General features: G+C 53.0%; 1 protein-coding gene across 1 annotated transcript; it reads left to right on the top strand.

The window, feature by feature from the left end:
* The first annotated feature begins 2,428 nt into the window (after nt 1-2,428).
* IL10RA (interleukin 10 receptor subunit alpha) lies at nt 2,429-15,180 on the top strand. Its single transcript, XM_008690024.2, has 7 exons — nt 2,429-2,954; nt 5,003-5,117; nt 5,712-5,896; nt 6,765-6,934; nt 7,554-7,704; nt 9,009-9,130; nt 12,470-15,180. Exons 1-7 carry the CDS (start codon nt 2,888-2,890, stop codon nt 13,385-13,387), a joined length of 1,728 nt encoding a protein of 575 aa, XP_008688246.1. The 5' UTR covers nt 2,429-2,887; the 3' UTR covers nt 13,388-15,180.
* The last annotated feature ends 260 nt before the right edge of the window (nt 15,181-15,440 follow it).

Genomic DNA, 15,440 nt, shown 5'->3' with positions numbered 1-15,440 from the left:
CTCTCTCTCTCTCTCTCTCTCTCTCTCCCTCTCACTCTCTCAATTCACTACACATTTGTCTTTTCCAGGCGCTCTTCCAAGATGGGAAAGGGCCTTGTTTATATGGTAGTGAAAGCATGAGTTCTGGAGTCAGAGACCTGGGCTGGAATCTTCGCTCTGCCAGTCACCGGCTGAGTGATGCGGACAAGCGACTTAGTCTCTGACCTCACTACTCCATCTGTAAAACACTGGTAACAAAGCCAATCTCGTGGTGGCAGCAGCGGCGGGGGAGGGGTGTAATAGGATTAAATGAGACAACATCTGGGTGGCTCAGACAGTTGAGTGCCTGCCTTGGGCTTGGGTCATGATCCCAGCGTCCTGGGATCAAGTCCCGCAGCCGGTGCCTTGCTCAGTGAGGAGTCTGCTTCTCCCTCTGCCTGCGGCACCCCCTGCTTGTGCTCTCTCTCTCTCTCTGAGACAAATAAATAAATAAATAAATAAATAAAATCTTTAAAAAAAAATGAGACAATGTTTGCACCTTCATCAGGATACCTAATGCTAGCTGGTATAACAAAACTTCCCAAATCTCGGTAACTAGATACAACAAGATAACTAGATACAACTCCTCTCTCAAGCCACAGGTGCACACAGATTGGGTGTCTTTACGGAATAGCTCCCCTCCAAGAGGTGATTCGGGGACCCAGGCTCCTTCCATCCCCTTGGAGTCCTTCACTGGATCCCCTCCACCTAGCTCACAGAATAACAAAGACAGAGTTAGAGGACAGGCCAGGAAGTAGCACCCATCGATTCACCTTTACATTGGTTAAAAGCCAGTCACATATTCCACCTAACTGCAAGGGAAGCAGGAAACGTAGTTGTTATGAACACCAGAAATCACAGAACCTTAGCGTGGACTTTTTAGAACATGGAGAATACATAACTGAATTCAAACCAAAGCAAACATATGAATTTCTTTTTCACAAAAGGTATGGTAATCATGTGTTGGACATAATTCCTGTTCTGAGTGCTTTCAGTGAAGCAGCAGGCTACGCGAGGATAGCCTACATTCAAACGCAGGCTCTGCCTGAACAAAACGTTAACCTAGGTCAGCCATGGTGACGTTCTCGTCTTAAAACAGGAAGGCTTAATTATGCACTTGACAAGGTTCTTCAAAAGTGCCATGTTCCCTCATCTTTAAGGACATACTTCTGTCTGGAACACCTTCCCTATCTGCTCGTCGCCCCACTACCTCCTACTCATCCCTCACTATCAGCTTCGATGTCACCTCCTCCAAGAAGTCTTTTCTATCTTCTACCCCCACTGGGGTCGAGTGCCTGTTTCCTGTGTCCCCACGCTAGTCTGTACTTCCCTTCCCAGCACACTTCTCACAGCAAATTAAAATCTCTCTTTATGTTCTGTCTCTAGCTAAATTGTCAATTTCTTGGGGGAAGGGACCTTGTTCTGGTCACCGTTTTATCCTCTGGTTTAACACAGTATCTGGCCCAAACAGAGTGTGCAGAAAATGTTTGTCATATGAGTGAATTAACAAATCTGACCCTCCTTCAAAATGGCAATGGAGTAAGAATTTTAAACTCTTTTAACTCAACAACAAAAAAAAGAAAGTAAAGTATAGAGGCAAGTTCAGCAAGAAACTGCACAGTGTCCTCCTCCTTCAAAAGGTCAGTGGGAACTGAGAAGTCATTTCAAAAGGCAGCCCCACCCCTTGGGTCATGCCTGGATACCTCTGAGCAATTGGCCACACTCTTCGTCTTCAGTTGAGCAACAGAGAGTGCAGAAAACATTCTCATACATTAAAAACCCTGGAACTCTTTCTCCAAGCTGATTGGAGGGTGTGGCAACAAGAGCTGTCCCCTTAGGGTGGCTCCACTGACCCTGTGTCTTATTGGGCCTGCGTATACCACTCTCCACTATCCACGTAGCTGGGGCATCCCTGCCCTTCACTCATCATCATCAAAAAGTGAGGTCTTCCTAGTCCTAAAGTAGACCCTTGGATCCCAAATAGGAACCCATCCTCAATACAGGCACATACTCTGTGGCAGGCATCACCGCGCAACCAAAGTGTGGTGGACAGAGTTTGTCTCCCACGCTCCCACATCTTTGGTGCACCTGGAGTGAAATCTCAGATGAGTCAAGTGATATCGAAGCGCGAGTAACCGATGATCTGCTACCAGGTTCTCTAAGAATGCTATTACCCACCAGAGGAAAATAGCTCTGAACGTGAGATTTCAGGCAAGCGAGGGAAACCAAAAGGAGCTGAAGGAGGTTGTGGGCACCCATCCAAAACTATTACGCCAGGGAGGGGACTGTCTATTCCACCGTTGGTTTGGCTCAGAGCCCTACACCGAGGTACTAAGGCAACAGCAAGAGTCACGCACGTGTCCTAGCAATGTTTCCTGAGCGCCTGAAACAATCTCCTTCCCCAAGCGGCAGGCCTTGGCCACAGCTCCAATCCCAACCCTATTCGTCCGGCAAAATCGGCTCTGACACCCTCAGCGCACCCTTTGCACCACCGCCACTCCCTCCCAGGCTGCCCAGGCCTCATTGACAAGATCGCGGCGGGGGGCCTGGGAAGCCAGGAGGGAAGGGCTGGTCAGAGCCCGCCCCCGGCCCGGGACAGCCCAGCGCCCGCCGGGCCGCAGCATCCTCCCCATCCGCGGGGGTGGCCAGCGCTCCGCTGTGGGAAAGCGGCCCCGCACCGGCATCCGGACGTTCGGTCTCGGGGGCGGGGCGTCCAGGGGCCCGCCCCCTCTGACATCAGCCTCGCGGGGCGTGGGCGGGACTGCCCGAGAGCCCCAGCTTTCAGAGGCAGAGCCGCGGAGTCGCGGCTGGAGGCGCGCAGCCTGGGTCTTGCGCTGGCTTCGACCCCAGAGGATGCGGCGTGCCCAGGATGCTGCCGCACCTGGTAGTGCTGCTGGTGGCGCTCCGCAGCGTGAGCCTCGGTTCCTGCGCGCACGGTAAGGATCCCAGCCCCGCCCTGCCCTCTCCGCGCCCGCCCGGCGGGGCTGAGTTCCCGACTCCCGCTCTTCGTCGCCCCTACGTTAAAGTTGTACGTTGCACGGAGAACCCCGTCTCTGGCTGTCCCTCGGCGCGGGGGGGGGGAGTCCATTGCCTACTCCCTCCCAGAAGCTCCCTTATTCCGGCAAGCCTGGGTCTCAGGCTCCCCACTGTGGAAGTCGAAGAGCATGAAATTGATTGGGGGGGGGGGTGAATAGAGAAGTTCAATGACACCCACCCACGCACCTCCAGTTTATCTTCCATCCACCTCCAAGCGAGTCAGAAACTTAGTCCTGGCCTTTTTTTGTTGTTCTGGTTCAACTGGTAAGAATGCTTTCCCCTCTGTGGAATGACTTTGATCCCCCATCTGATTCCACCTTCCCTTAGCCCTCCACTTAACCTGTTTCTTCCCCATGCCATTCCCCCCCAGCCCAGGTCTTGCCCCCTACTATCATCTGTTGCTCCATCTGGTCATCCCTGCTCCTTCTTTAGCCCCTAAGTGCTCCCACTGCCACCTGCCTCCCTCTCCCTCCTGCTACCCCTTAGCTCAGTCTTCTAACCCAGCCAGCTATCCTGGAAAGTTTCTGCCAGGGAAAAAAGTAAAGTCTGGAGAGAGAATACTGGGGCAGGGAGGTGGAGACACGGAGAGTGGAGCCAGGGAGAGCAGGGACTGAAACTGCGTCTACACCAAAATACAAAGTAAAACCTGCAGTCAGCCATTCACATGATCGAGAGCTGAGTCGGGGATATGGAGCCCCAACACCGCAAAGACCCGCTGCATTTCTCACTTTCTATCTAACGTTTTGAAATCGAAACACAGCCTTGAGGATCAAAGATAGTGTAAGGAAGAAAGCAAGGAACAGGGGAGATGTACTTTCTAAGTGCAAATGACAATTCTAGAAGAAGCATTACTAGAGAGATGGAGAGAAGTTACAGAACAAAGGAAGCCCGAGAGAGTGGCTGGCAGATCGAGAGACATGAAGGGATTGAGGAGGAAAGAAGAGGAACAGACTGGCTATTGGCCTTGACCTATGTAATTGCACTTGATTGGCAAGACTTTTAGAGTAGGTGTATTTATTACATTCTTACAAATGAGAGGTTCGGTGAGGTTAAGTAATTTGCCCAAGTCACACTGGCAAGTGTTAGTTTGAGGCTTCTGAAGTTGGAGTGTCCCAACGGTGAAGGGGTGGGGGCAGGAGATCGAGTTAGACAGCGGTATTTAGTATCTCACGGCGGAGCCAAGGGTGCTGGCTCTGTGTGGAAATGTCAGCACAGTCTAGAACCAGACCTGCTTCGTTCTGTCTGTCCTCACCCAGCCTACAGCCCTTCTAGACGTGGGGGAATGTGGCAAGCATTCAGCTTGGGGTTGCCCAGGAGACCTGTGAAGAGAAACAGGCAGATGCCAACAAGCAGGCTATTTGTGTACCCCAAGAACTCCAGAGAGGAGGCCTCAGGCTGGAGCCAAGGCTAGGGCCAGGGTAGGGACCAGGGATGGGGATGGGGGCCAGCCTTGGGATGAGGCTGGAGCAAGGACAGGGACAAGCTTATCTGAGATGAGATCTCACTGCAGACAGACATATCTTAGCCTTCCGCCCGTGCCTTCTCTCCGGGGATACATCAGACTCAGCTTGGCTCCTCTTAGCCACCACTTCTATTTCTGATCCCAGACAGCAATCTAAGGCATCCAGCACTAGCTCTGGAATCAGACACATGCGGATTCACCCTGCCCCTTACTAGCTCCACTGGCCTTGGGCAAGTCATTCAACCTTTCTGAGCCTCCATTTCTTCTCCAGTAAAATTGGGGTCGTAAATGCCTACCTTGTAAGGCTGGTTGTGAGAATTAACTGAAACAACATATGTATTTAGCAGACAGTCCAGCTCATAGTAAAGTAGTCAATAAGTGGAAGCTGGTAGGAGGATGGTCACCATCGTCGTCATCATTGTCACCGTCACTGCTGGGGGTGGGCTCTGCAAGCTCTGATACTGACATTCTTCTCCCCGGGGACAGAACTGCCCAGCCCTCCATCTGTGTGGTTTGAAGCAGAATTTTTCTCCCACGTCCTCCGCTGGACTCCCATCCCAAAACCATCAAACAGCACCTACTATGAAGTAGAGCTTCTGAGGTATGGAGAGGGGAGGATGGCGAAAGGAGGGAGGTGGGTGCGGGAGGGGGTGCACGCATCCCCTTCACTTCCCTGGCACGGGAAGACATACCCATCTTGTTATTGAGGTAACACCGGGAAGGACCCTGGCATATATCCATCAGTTGACAAGGACTGGTTGAGCCCCATATGTGTTGAGCAGTGTGCTGGGAACTCTGGGATAAGAAAGCCAAGGTATTTCCCTTACCCTCAAGTTTTTTCCATCTTATTGGAAAAACAGGAAATGTACCCATAGTGTAATTAGAAAACAAGGAAACCCTAATAGACTACAAATGTCATTGGGAGAAAGCCCGAGAAATCAGGCTGTATTGCAGTGGGTAGCAGGTTTTCCTGGAGGAGTTGGAGATCTGTTAGATATTCCAATCTAAGAGAAATTGGTACGTAGTCCCAGAACCAAGACAGATCCTCTTGCAGCTAGATGCCCGGAATCAAGAGAAAATACCCTGCGGGCTGTACCTCATGGGAGCTCTCTCCCTGGGCCCCTTGCTTTCCTCTTAAAGGAGGTAGGTTTGAACTTAAGTTCTTCCACCAATGCCTTTCCTGATATCTCCCCAGGTATGGGATAGAACCCTGGAAGTCCATCCCCAGCTGCAACCAGACCCACGTGTCGTTCTGTGATCTCACTATGGTGACCCTGGACCTGTACCACAACAATGGCTACCGAGCCAAAGTCCGCACGGTGGATGGAAACCAGTACTCCAACTGGACCTTCACCAACACCCGCTTCTCTGTGGATGAAGGTGCTTTTCCTCCCCTGGGCCTAGACGATGGCTTTGGGGATTCTTTCCTGCCAGAAACTCCAGTCTAGAATGTGACTCTGTTCCTGTAGCTCGCTATCCCGCTGGTCTTCCTGGCTGAAGACCTAGTTGCCCAAACATCTAGTCAGGACTTTTGATAAGATTTAGATGAAAATAGCCAAGTTGTTCAAGATTTAAAAGGGAACTGGAGTTGTTTATCCTACAGAAGAGAAGTCTTGGGGTGAGTGGAACAGCTGAGTCACAAGGGCCAGAACTGTGTACTTGTAGGGTTCTGGAAGAGGAAGTGAATCCATAAGCACTTAGCACAGGGCAGCAAACAGTAGGCAGAATGGGATCCAGTCCTCAGTCCCTTAGAGCCGAACTCCCAGTGATCAGGGTGGGAGGCTTTGAAGCAGGGAGATGCTACTGAAGAAAGGCTGGGGGTCTCTCTCAGCAGAGGTAAGAGAAAATGATAAGCCCCAGACTTGATGGCAGTTTTCCATTCTACGAACTGGAATTGACCATGCTCTATAGGTGAGCCAGCTCTGCAAAATTCAGAGTCAGAACCAATGGTCTTCCAGGTCTTTGGGCCAGTGCTCCGCTGGCTACAGAAACATTACATGAGGAATGTGTTTAAAAAAATCAATGTTTCCGGGGCCCACCTTCAAAAATTCAAATTCACTGTGTCTTGAGTGGACCCGGGGCATCTGTATTTATAAGGTACTCCCCAGGAAGTCCTTATGTGCTGCCAGGTTGGAAACCGGAGGCCCAGGTTTTAGGGCGGGTAAAGCTTGACTCTAGAGGCCCGGTGTGGACAGGGCACCCAGGCCCTCCCCGGCCTGCAGGCCTCATCATTTTGCTTCCCCACCAGTGACTCTGACGGTTGGCAGCGTGAAGCTAGAGGTGCACAATGGCATCATCCTCGGGAAGATCCAGCCCCCCAGGCCCAAGCTAGCCCCTCTGGGCGACACTTACGAAAGCATCTTCCAACACTTCCGCGAGTATGAGATTCAGATCCGCAAGGTGCCAGGGAACTATACGGTAAGGGCCTCCCCAGGGCCGCAAGACATCTGTGTTTGTAATGCAGTGGGCTCCCTGGACCTCCCTGTCCCCGGGGCTGGCAGCAATTTGTGCATCCCTGGGGAACCTTGCAGGCAGAGTAGAGGGAGGTCATGGGGCACGGGAGGGAGCTGAGATGACCTCAGCCCTCAAACCTAGGCTCCTGCCAGGTGGCAGGGAAGACACTGCCACTCGTGTCAGGCACCATGCAAGACATTTAATAGCTGTTATTCCTGATCCCCTCACAGGTGGATATTTTATTCCATTTTATAAATGGGGAAATGAGGCTCCAAGAGGCTATGTAATTGCCCATGGACACACCCCTAAGTGGGAGATCTGGAATCTGCCAGAGTCATCCTCTTCCCACCATTTGGTTCCAGCCCCTTGGCATCTATAAAATGTTCCTTTTCTCTTTTGGTACAAAATAAGTCATGTCAATCACAGAGATCTTGGGCTGCGTTGATAATACCGGGTTTGTTATGTCAGGGAAAGGACACAGAGGGGGGTGGCCTGGAACATCTCTGATGTCTCTCCTGCTCTCAGCTCCCATGGCCCATGAATCAAGGGTATTTTGTTTATTGCTATGTTGTTTTTGTTTCAGTTCACAAAGGAGAAGGTGAAGCATGAAAACTTCAGCCTCTCACCCCCTGGAGAACTGGGACAGTTCTGTGTCAAGGTGAAGCCGTCTGTGAGCTCCCGAATGAACAAGGGGGTATGGTCCAAGGAGGAATGCATCGTGCTCACCCGGCAGTGTGAGTCTGCTGTCGGGGGCTGCTGTCTGGGGGGGAGGGCCTCACACGATCCGAAAAGCATCAGTTGAGGGCCACTGATGCCAGGGGCACGCCCCCACACAGCCCTATGAGAAAGCTGCTATTGTCCCCATTTCAGAGATGTAGGAACTGAGGCTCCGTGGGTAGCAACAACTTTCTAGGGCATGGTGGCACAGCCAGGTCTCTTGATGCTGGTGCTGGTGTTCTGTGTGAGCACAGCTGTGCTTCCCAAGAACCACCCCCAACCCAGGCCCAGGCCCACTCTCCCAGCTGCAGTAGTTCCTGTTTGTTACATCCCTCTGCTGTCCTGTCTTGGGGCTGGGCACCGAGGGCCTTCTCCTTAGCCCCCCTCCCCATCGGAACTAAAGCCAGGCTCTGCACAGGTGCTGGGGAGGGGAGGGAGAGGAGGGAGGGGAGAGGTCCTGGGATGTGATGGCCATGGTCCTGTCCATGGGGGTCTTACAGTCTGGCTGGGGAGACAGGGCGTGCCCAGAGGAAGCTCTAAATAGCAACTACTCAAGGCAGCCTACGCCCCACCAGTCTGGTGTGGGCAAGGCCCGCAAAAACCAGAGTGACTCCCTACATTTCTACAGTCCATTTCCGTTCATGAAGGACACTCACAAGTTCATTGTCATTTAGCCTCACTCTCATTTAAGCAGAGTTAAGGCACCATCCCTGTGTCAGGCTTTTTCAACATTTACTCACTGGTAGAAGAAATAGTTTGGCGTACGGGTCAGGCTTCAAATGTCAGCTTTACCACTTAAGAGGTATATGACTTGGGTAAGTTACTTAAGCTCTCTGGGCCCCAGGATCCTGGTCTGTAGAGGGACGATAGTAGTGCTCACCCCTGACTGTCGTCAGAAGGGTCAGCTAACCTAAGTCAGGGGAGGTGGTGGATGATCAGTGCTGTGTCCTTCACACTCGTGTGGTAGGCACTACTATTTTTCCCATTTTAGTGATGGGGAAACTGAGGCTCAGAGAGGCTGAGTCAGCGGTGGAGCTGGGATTGGAGCCAGGCCTCCATTTTACCTGCTATACCATCCAGCCCCCGTTCCACGTGCTGTGGTGTGAATTGTGTGCACAGCTGAAGTAGAGCCAGTGTGTCTAGTGAGGGAAACCCTTTAGGACAGAGGTTAGAAGGCCAGGCAGGGATTTCCAAGTATCCAGAAGCATCTGGTTGTGGCCTGAAGGAGGCCTAGGGGATCACCTGGGCCAAGGAGTGGCTCCTGAGAGTGGCCGTGGACTCCCAGGAGCCAGGCCACAAACACATCTCTCTGGGCCTGCAGATTTCACCGCGACCAACCTCAGCATCTTCTTCATCTTCGTCCTGCTGCTGTGCGGAGCCCTGGCCTACTGCCTGGCCCTCCACCTGTACGTGAGGCGCCGCAAGAAGCTGCCTTCCGTCCTGGTGAGTCTCAGGGGAAGGCCGCTGGCCCATCCTTCTGCGCCATGCCGGGACTCCAGGAGACGGGAGGCTCCCTCCCAGAAAGTCCCTTCCCTCAGTCCTGACATTATCAGGAGGCCCCTTCATCAAGGACCATGGCGACAGAGAGGGGGCTTAAATGCAAAGCCCAGTGCTGAGAACATTGCCTCGTAAGGGCCCCCAATAAGACACATATTGAGTAGTCCCAACCCCCCTCCCCCCGTGTCATTTTGTTACTATTTACTAATAATTGACCATGGGCCAGCCCCTATGCATTAGTACCTCTGAGGCAGGTGGGGTTATTATCCTCATTTTACAAAGGAGGAAACTGAGGCATGGAGCAGTTGTGACATGCACGGGGGCCATGTAAAGAGCCAGGAAAAGACAGGACGAGCCCGGGCTTTCCCACCCCTGCCAGCTGGTAATGATAAGTGCTCCAGAAGAAGAAGAACATGGGGTTGGAAGCCCAGGCCTAGGGCTGCTGCCAGAGTGGCAGAGAGCAGAATGGGAGGTACTGCCTGGGAGTTGGGGTCATGGAGGTGGCCAGCGTCTCCGCCCCCCTCCCCGAGTGTCTCCTCTCACCACGCAGTGCCAGCAACTGCTGCATTTATGCTAAGCCAGCCTCCAGAATTCAGCTTGCAGCATTGAGCAACATTGCCAAACCCCCACCTGTCCCACCTGGGATTCTGGCTGCTCTGAAGGTTGCTGCCACATCTCCACAGAGCCCATCATGGAGAGGGCCGCAGGCTCTGCTGGGAAGGACCGGCTCCATCAGGGAGGCGGGGGTCCCAGGAAAGGCCACAGCTGGGAAGGCACTCCCCCCCCCAGAGGGATCCCAGGATTACTAGGAAAGATAAGGAGAGAGACAAAGACCCTCTGGAATTATGTTGAGTAAGAACTCAAGGAAGTGGGGAGGTAGGGAGAGAGGGACTGCCTGGCCTAATTAGGGTCTTTGTCCAGGCAGCAAAGGACTGTGTTCCTAGCTTCAGTGCCCTGGGTAGAGTGGTATGGCAAGGAGACTGGGGACAGGCAGCCCCTACAGCCTTACAGGATTAAAAAGTTCTTCCTTGTGTCTAACTGAAGTATGTAACTCATTGTCTCTTCTCTGTGCTCCGAGGAGATTCCATCCACAAACACATATGCATCGGCCTGTGTAACAGGTGCTCTGAGCTGGGCCTGGAGCCTGGATGGGGCTGCCCTCAGGGATGGACGATGAAAAAGCAAAGGGGTGAGGGAGGGGTGGTCCTGGTAACTGGAGCGGGGATTCCTCATTGGGCATCAAGAAGAGCATCAGTGAAGTGGCAATCGAGCTACAGTTATTGAGCACCAATGACAGGCCAGATGTGGTCCGGGAAGAAGCTGATTCATGTGGCCCCTGGTCCCAAGGGGCTTGATTACAGCCCGGCAGAGCAGCCAGTGTAGAGCCTAGTACTTCTAAAGCAAGCCAGGGAAAGAGGCACAGGTCCAAAATGCCAAAGAGACAACATGCAGTCTCTGGGTTTTCGTTCCTCTGTGCCATGTGCATCACAGAAGTGAGCTCTCCTTGAGAATGTTCTCCTCCTCAAGATAAATGCAGCCCGGTTGCCTTCATCTAATGACAGTGGTCATTACTAACTTAATGAATAACTTCGAGGGCACAGAACACTTTCGCATTCTATGTTTATTCCCACTCATGAGCTGTTTTGATCAGATATTTGAATAAATGGAGATTTCAGATCAGGACAGTGGAGTACAAATCGCAGGTTTGTCCTTTGCTGCTGTGACTTTGTGCAAGTCATTTCACTTCTCTCCTTAGAGGCTGGAGAGTAAATTTCAATTTGCCCAGTATTTACCGAGTGCTTTCTCTGTACCAGGCACTGTTGTAAGCACTTGCCGTGCACTAACTACAACATGAGGAGGCAAGTACTATCACTATTTCCATTTTATAGGCGAGGAACTAAAGCACACAGAGGACAAATAATTCAGCCAAGGTGACACAGCTGATAATAGGCAGAGCTGGGATTTGAACCATGGAGTCTGGCTCCAGAAACAGATATCCTTAATCACCAACCTGTGTGATATTCATAGGAACTCAACCAGTAGGAGTTGTATTCAAGTCCAAACTTACACAAGGAATGAGGGCAGGTGGGCAACAGTGAGTCAGTAAGTCAGTCAACAAACCTTATGAGTGCCTCATATGTGCCAGCTCAGTTTAAGCTCCGGGAACAGAGTAGCAGACGAAACTAGACAGCTCCTGTCATCAGGGAGCTTATAATCTGCTTGGTGTGGGGAGTAAATGTGGTTAGATAGCAGGCCGCAATGGGAGGCAGAAAATAAATTTTAAAAAAGAATTTCAGGAACCAAGTGCTAAGAAGAAGTAAACTAGGTGAATGTAGAGAGTGTCAGAGCTCTGCTTTAGCCAGGATGATCAGGAAGGCCTCTCTGGGGAGGAACATCTGAGCTGAGACCCAAATGATAGGATGACACGGCCAGGGAAAGTGCTGAGAGAAGAGTGTTCCCACCACAGGGCGTAGCACATGCAAAGGCCCTGAGAGCACTGAGCTGCTGCATGAGCAGAAAGAACCCCAGTGTGGCTGAGACGGAACAGCTAGGGGGAAAGGGATTAAGCGACTTTCCCTGGGACTCTGGGCAGGTTGTGGGGAGCAGGTCCTCCCCCGCTGCTAGTTCTGTGCTCCATCCACTGCCCTACGTGGCAGCCACCCTGTGTTTGCACAAGTCACAACTCGGGGGCTGGAGAACTTAATTTGGTGTCTCACAGCCAGCATTTTAAAAAATGAAATGGACGAGCGAGGATAACAGAGGGGATGGGATAGGACAGAGTAGGATAGACTGGAACAGGAGTAGAACAGGAGAGTAGTAGTGTAGATCACGGTACCCAGGTAGTAATGAGAAGTGTTATTTTGTGAAACCGCTTTCAGTTTATGGGATATTTATATACAGGCTATTATGTCACACATTTCTTATTTGGAATCATAGTCCAAAAAAGTTACGCTTCTAGATCTATCTAGATGAGTGCAGCTTGCTCTCAGGTTTGGAAAGGACTGCTGCTAGAGCTGAGAACATTTCTCCATTCCTGGCCGGCTCCCGTTCTGCCTGCCATTCCATCTGAGCTGCGAGCACACAGGCCCGAGCCAAACCGAGAACTGCGTTAAGAGGAAAGGTCAATCCTGAAGTGAAACGAGAAGCACCAGTGGCTCTGTGGGTCCCTCGGTTAGAGCAGAACCCCCTTGAGCCCTCCTCCTGGCCCTGGGGCCTCGCCTGCAACACCAGAGTGGGTTCCCGTAGGTGACCCTTGCTTCTCTCGCTCTGCCCTCTCCTCTCCAGGTCTTCGAGAAGCCTCAGCCCTCCAGTTTCGTCAGCCAGCTTCCCTGCCCCGAGCCCCAGGATGCCATCTACCCCCTGGATGAGGAGGCCTTCCCCAAAGTGTCCCCAGAGCTGAAGAACTCGGAACTACACGGCAGCACGGACAGTGGCTTTGGCAGTGCCAAACCATCCCTGCAGAATGAAGAGCCCCAGTTCCTCCTCCCTGCCCCCCACCCACAGGCTGGGGCGACCATGGGCAAGGGGGCGCCCCCGGAGCTGGACAGCAGCTGCAGTGGTGGCAGCAGCACAGACAGCGGGATCTGCTTGCAGGAGCCCAGGCTGAGTCCCAGCACTGGCCCCAGCTGGGAGCAGCAGGTGGGGAACAGCAGCCAGGACCAGGACGACAGTGGCATTGGCCTCGTCCAGAACTCTGAAGGGCAGCCTGGGGACGGGCAGGGTGGCTCCGCCTTGGGCCATGTCAATCCTCCCAGGCCTGAGGCGCCTGGGGAAGAAGACCCAGACTCAGTGGCATTCCGGGGCTACCTGAAGCAGACCAGATGCACAGAGGAGAAAGCAGCCAAGACAGGCTGCCTGGAGGAAGAGTCCTCCTCGACAGATAGCCTTGGCCCCAAGTTCAGGACATGCCTAGATGCCGAGGCACGCTGGCCTCCACCAGTGCTGGCCAAGGGCTATTTGAAACAGGATCCAGGAATGACTATCACTCCCTCAGGTACCTCAACTGGACAGTGGGACCAGCCAACGGAGGAATGGTCACTCCTGGGCTTGACCAGCTGTGGTGACCTAGGAGAATCTGACTGGAGCTTGGCCCATGATCTTGCCCCTCTGGACTGTTTGGCAGCCCCAGGCAGTCTCCTGGGCAGCTTTGACTCAAACCTGGTCACCCTGCCACTAATCTCCAGCCTCCACTCGAATGAGTGACTCAGGCTAAGGGGCTGCTTTTGATTTCAGCCACAAGGGCCCCCTGGGGTCAGAAGTGATGCGTAGAGGCCAGTGTGGGCACTCTTCTGCAAGCCCAGTGGGGCCAGCCCTCGTCAGGCCCAGCAGGGCTGGCTAAGGAGCCCAGGGCAGAGCGAGACGCTCTTGCTCAACTATCGCAGACACATGGGTGGCCTGTGCTGCAGGAGGGTTCCAGACTCTGGCAGAGCCAGGAAGGGCAGGGCAGACATCTCCTCCCTCCTTGGGCTCTTCCTGTACTGTAAGAGATTATTTGCTCAGGGGAATCACAGGGTTTTCTGGAATTGTGGGGAGGCCCAAGCTGAAGTCGTTCAGACCCAGGCCTCCCCCTTAGACCAGCCAAGTGCCAGGGCCTCCAGCCGGATGGAGGCCTGGGAGGGTGGGGGCTTCCCTGCCGAGGTCATTTCTTGGAGGACAAAAGAGGGAGCAGAGACCAAGTTTGATCTCTGGATGGTCAGAGCTGGTCAGCCTGGGATGGTCACATGGAGAAGCTTCCTGGCTGGCAGTCCTCCCAGGCAGGGAGCTTGTCACGGAGGATCTTAAGATGTATCTGTCCTGGTCAGTCAGTCAGTCTGCCAACCATTGTTACGGAGCCATGGGGGTTGAAGCCCCTGTGGCTGACATACTCTTACTTACTTACTACTCTTACTACACTACCTCTACCCTGTTGCCCCCACCACCTTACTGACGGTACCAGAGAAACCATGGTTCTTTGTACTGGGCAAAATTCAACCCTTCAGGTGGTCTCTGGGCTTGGGCATGAGCTCACCTGCCCCAGAGGGTCAGGGTCGGGACCTACACTTGTGTTTACTGCTAGCATCCAGCTACAGACCCACAGGACATGGCCCTGGGCTCAGACCGCTGCTCGCTCGGGGTCCGGCTGTGTGAGTTGGCCTAGCCACTTCTTCTCAGAGGCCCGCTTATCCTCTGATAACATGTGTGGAATAATGACTCAATCTCCACTGGGCCGTCCATGCCGGATGTTAACCAAGCTGGCGTCAGGGGTGATGTCTCCAGGCTGGTGTGACCCTGGGCTGGGAGGAAGTGGACTGCAGAACCCATGTCTGCACAGAGCCAGCTTCTTTCTCGTGCTGGGGATTAACGGATGTAGCAGAAGTCCGTGGTGTCATGCTAAGAGGACTACCCGACCCTGGCCTAGGAAGGGGACAGGTGTGGGCCCTGCCTCCCTACAGTCCATTTGGATTCTATCTTCAAAGCCAGTTTACAGCCCTCGGGCAAGGAAGCTGGGGGGAGTGACAGGCATGGGGTCTGTCCCCTTCCAGGGTCACCACTTGGCCTTGCAGTTTTCTGTGGCATTCTGAGAAGAGACACTCCAGCTCAGGGAATCCACCCAGAACCACCCCCGACTCCCCCACCACATCCTCCCAGAGGCTCTGATGTGCCAGTATGATAACTGAACTCCCTCTCGACACTTGGGCACGCGGGAGGATTCCTCAGGGTTCCCTTGGAAGGGTTATTTATTCTGTTCCCTTATTTATTGAAGCAGCAGCATGGCACAGTGCAAGGGTCCTGGGTCTTTCAAGAACCTGGAGGTTCTCGTTCTGACTCCACTGTTTTAGCGTCTTCTCATCTGTACACCGGAGGGTCTCCGTTTCTTCGTCTGTAAAACCACACCTGACGTGTTCACAGACGGGTGTGAGGCTCCCCCGAGGTGGTGGACCCGAATGTGCCCTGCATGCAAGGCTCTGTAAATCAGCGACGTATGCTTTTTACTTCAATAAACCGTCAGGACCTCAGGAATCATGTGAAACCTGTCAAATTTCTGACGACAGGGTGGCTGGTGGAAGCCTCAAGTTGATAATTGAGGTTGATAACGAGTAAGATGTATGATGTTGCTTTAGCAGCAACGAAGACTTGGGCTCCAGTCAGACACAGGTAGGAGTCCTCACACTGACATGAAGTATGTAATGGATATGGAATGGAATGGAAGCTTCTTTCTGAAGGCTGAAAAGGGAACGTATAACAGTGTTTTGAGTGTGGCGTCTGGCCAGCTGGA

Source organism: Ursus maritimus, unplaced genomic scaffold, assembly GCF_017311325.1.
Source record: "Ursus maritimus isolate PB19 unplaced genomic scaffold, ASM1731132v1 scaffold_16, whole genome shotgun sequence".
Classification (NCBI taxonomy): domain Eukaryota; kingdom Metazoa; phylum Chordata; class Mammalia; order Carnivora; family Ursidae; genus Ursus; species Ursus maritimus.
The sequence above is the reverse complement of the archived record's forward strand: the minus strand, read 5'-3'. Positions and strand labels throughout refer to the sequence as shown.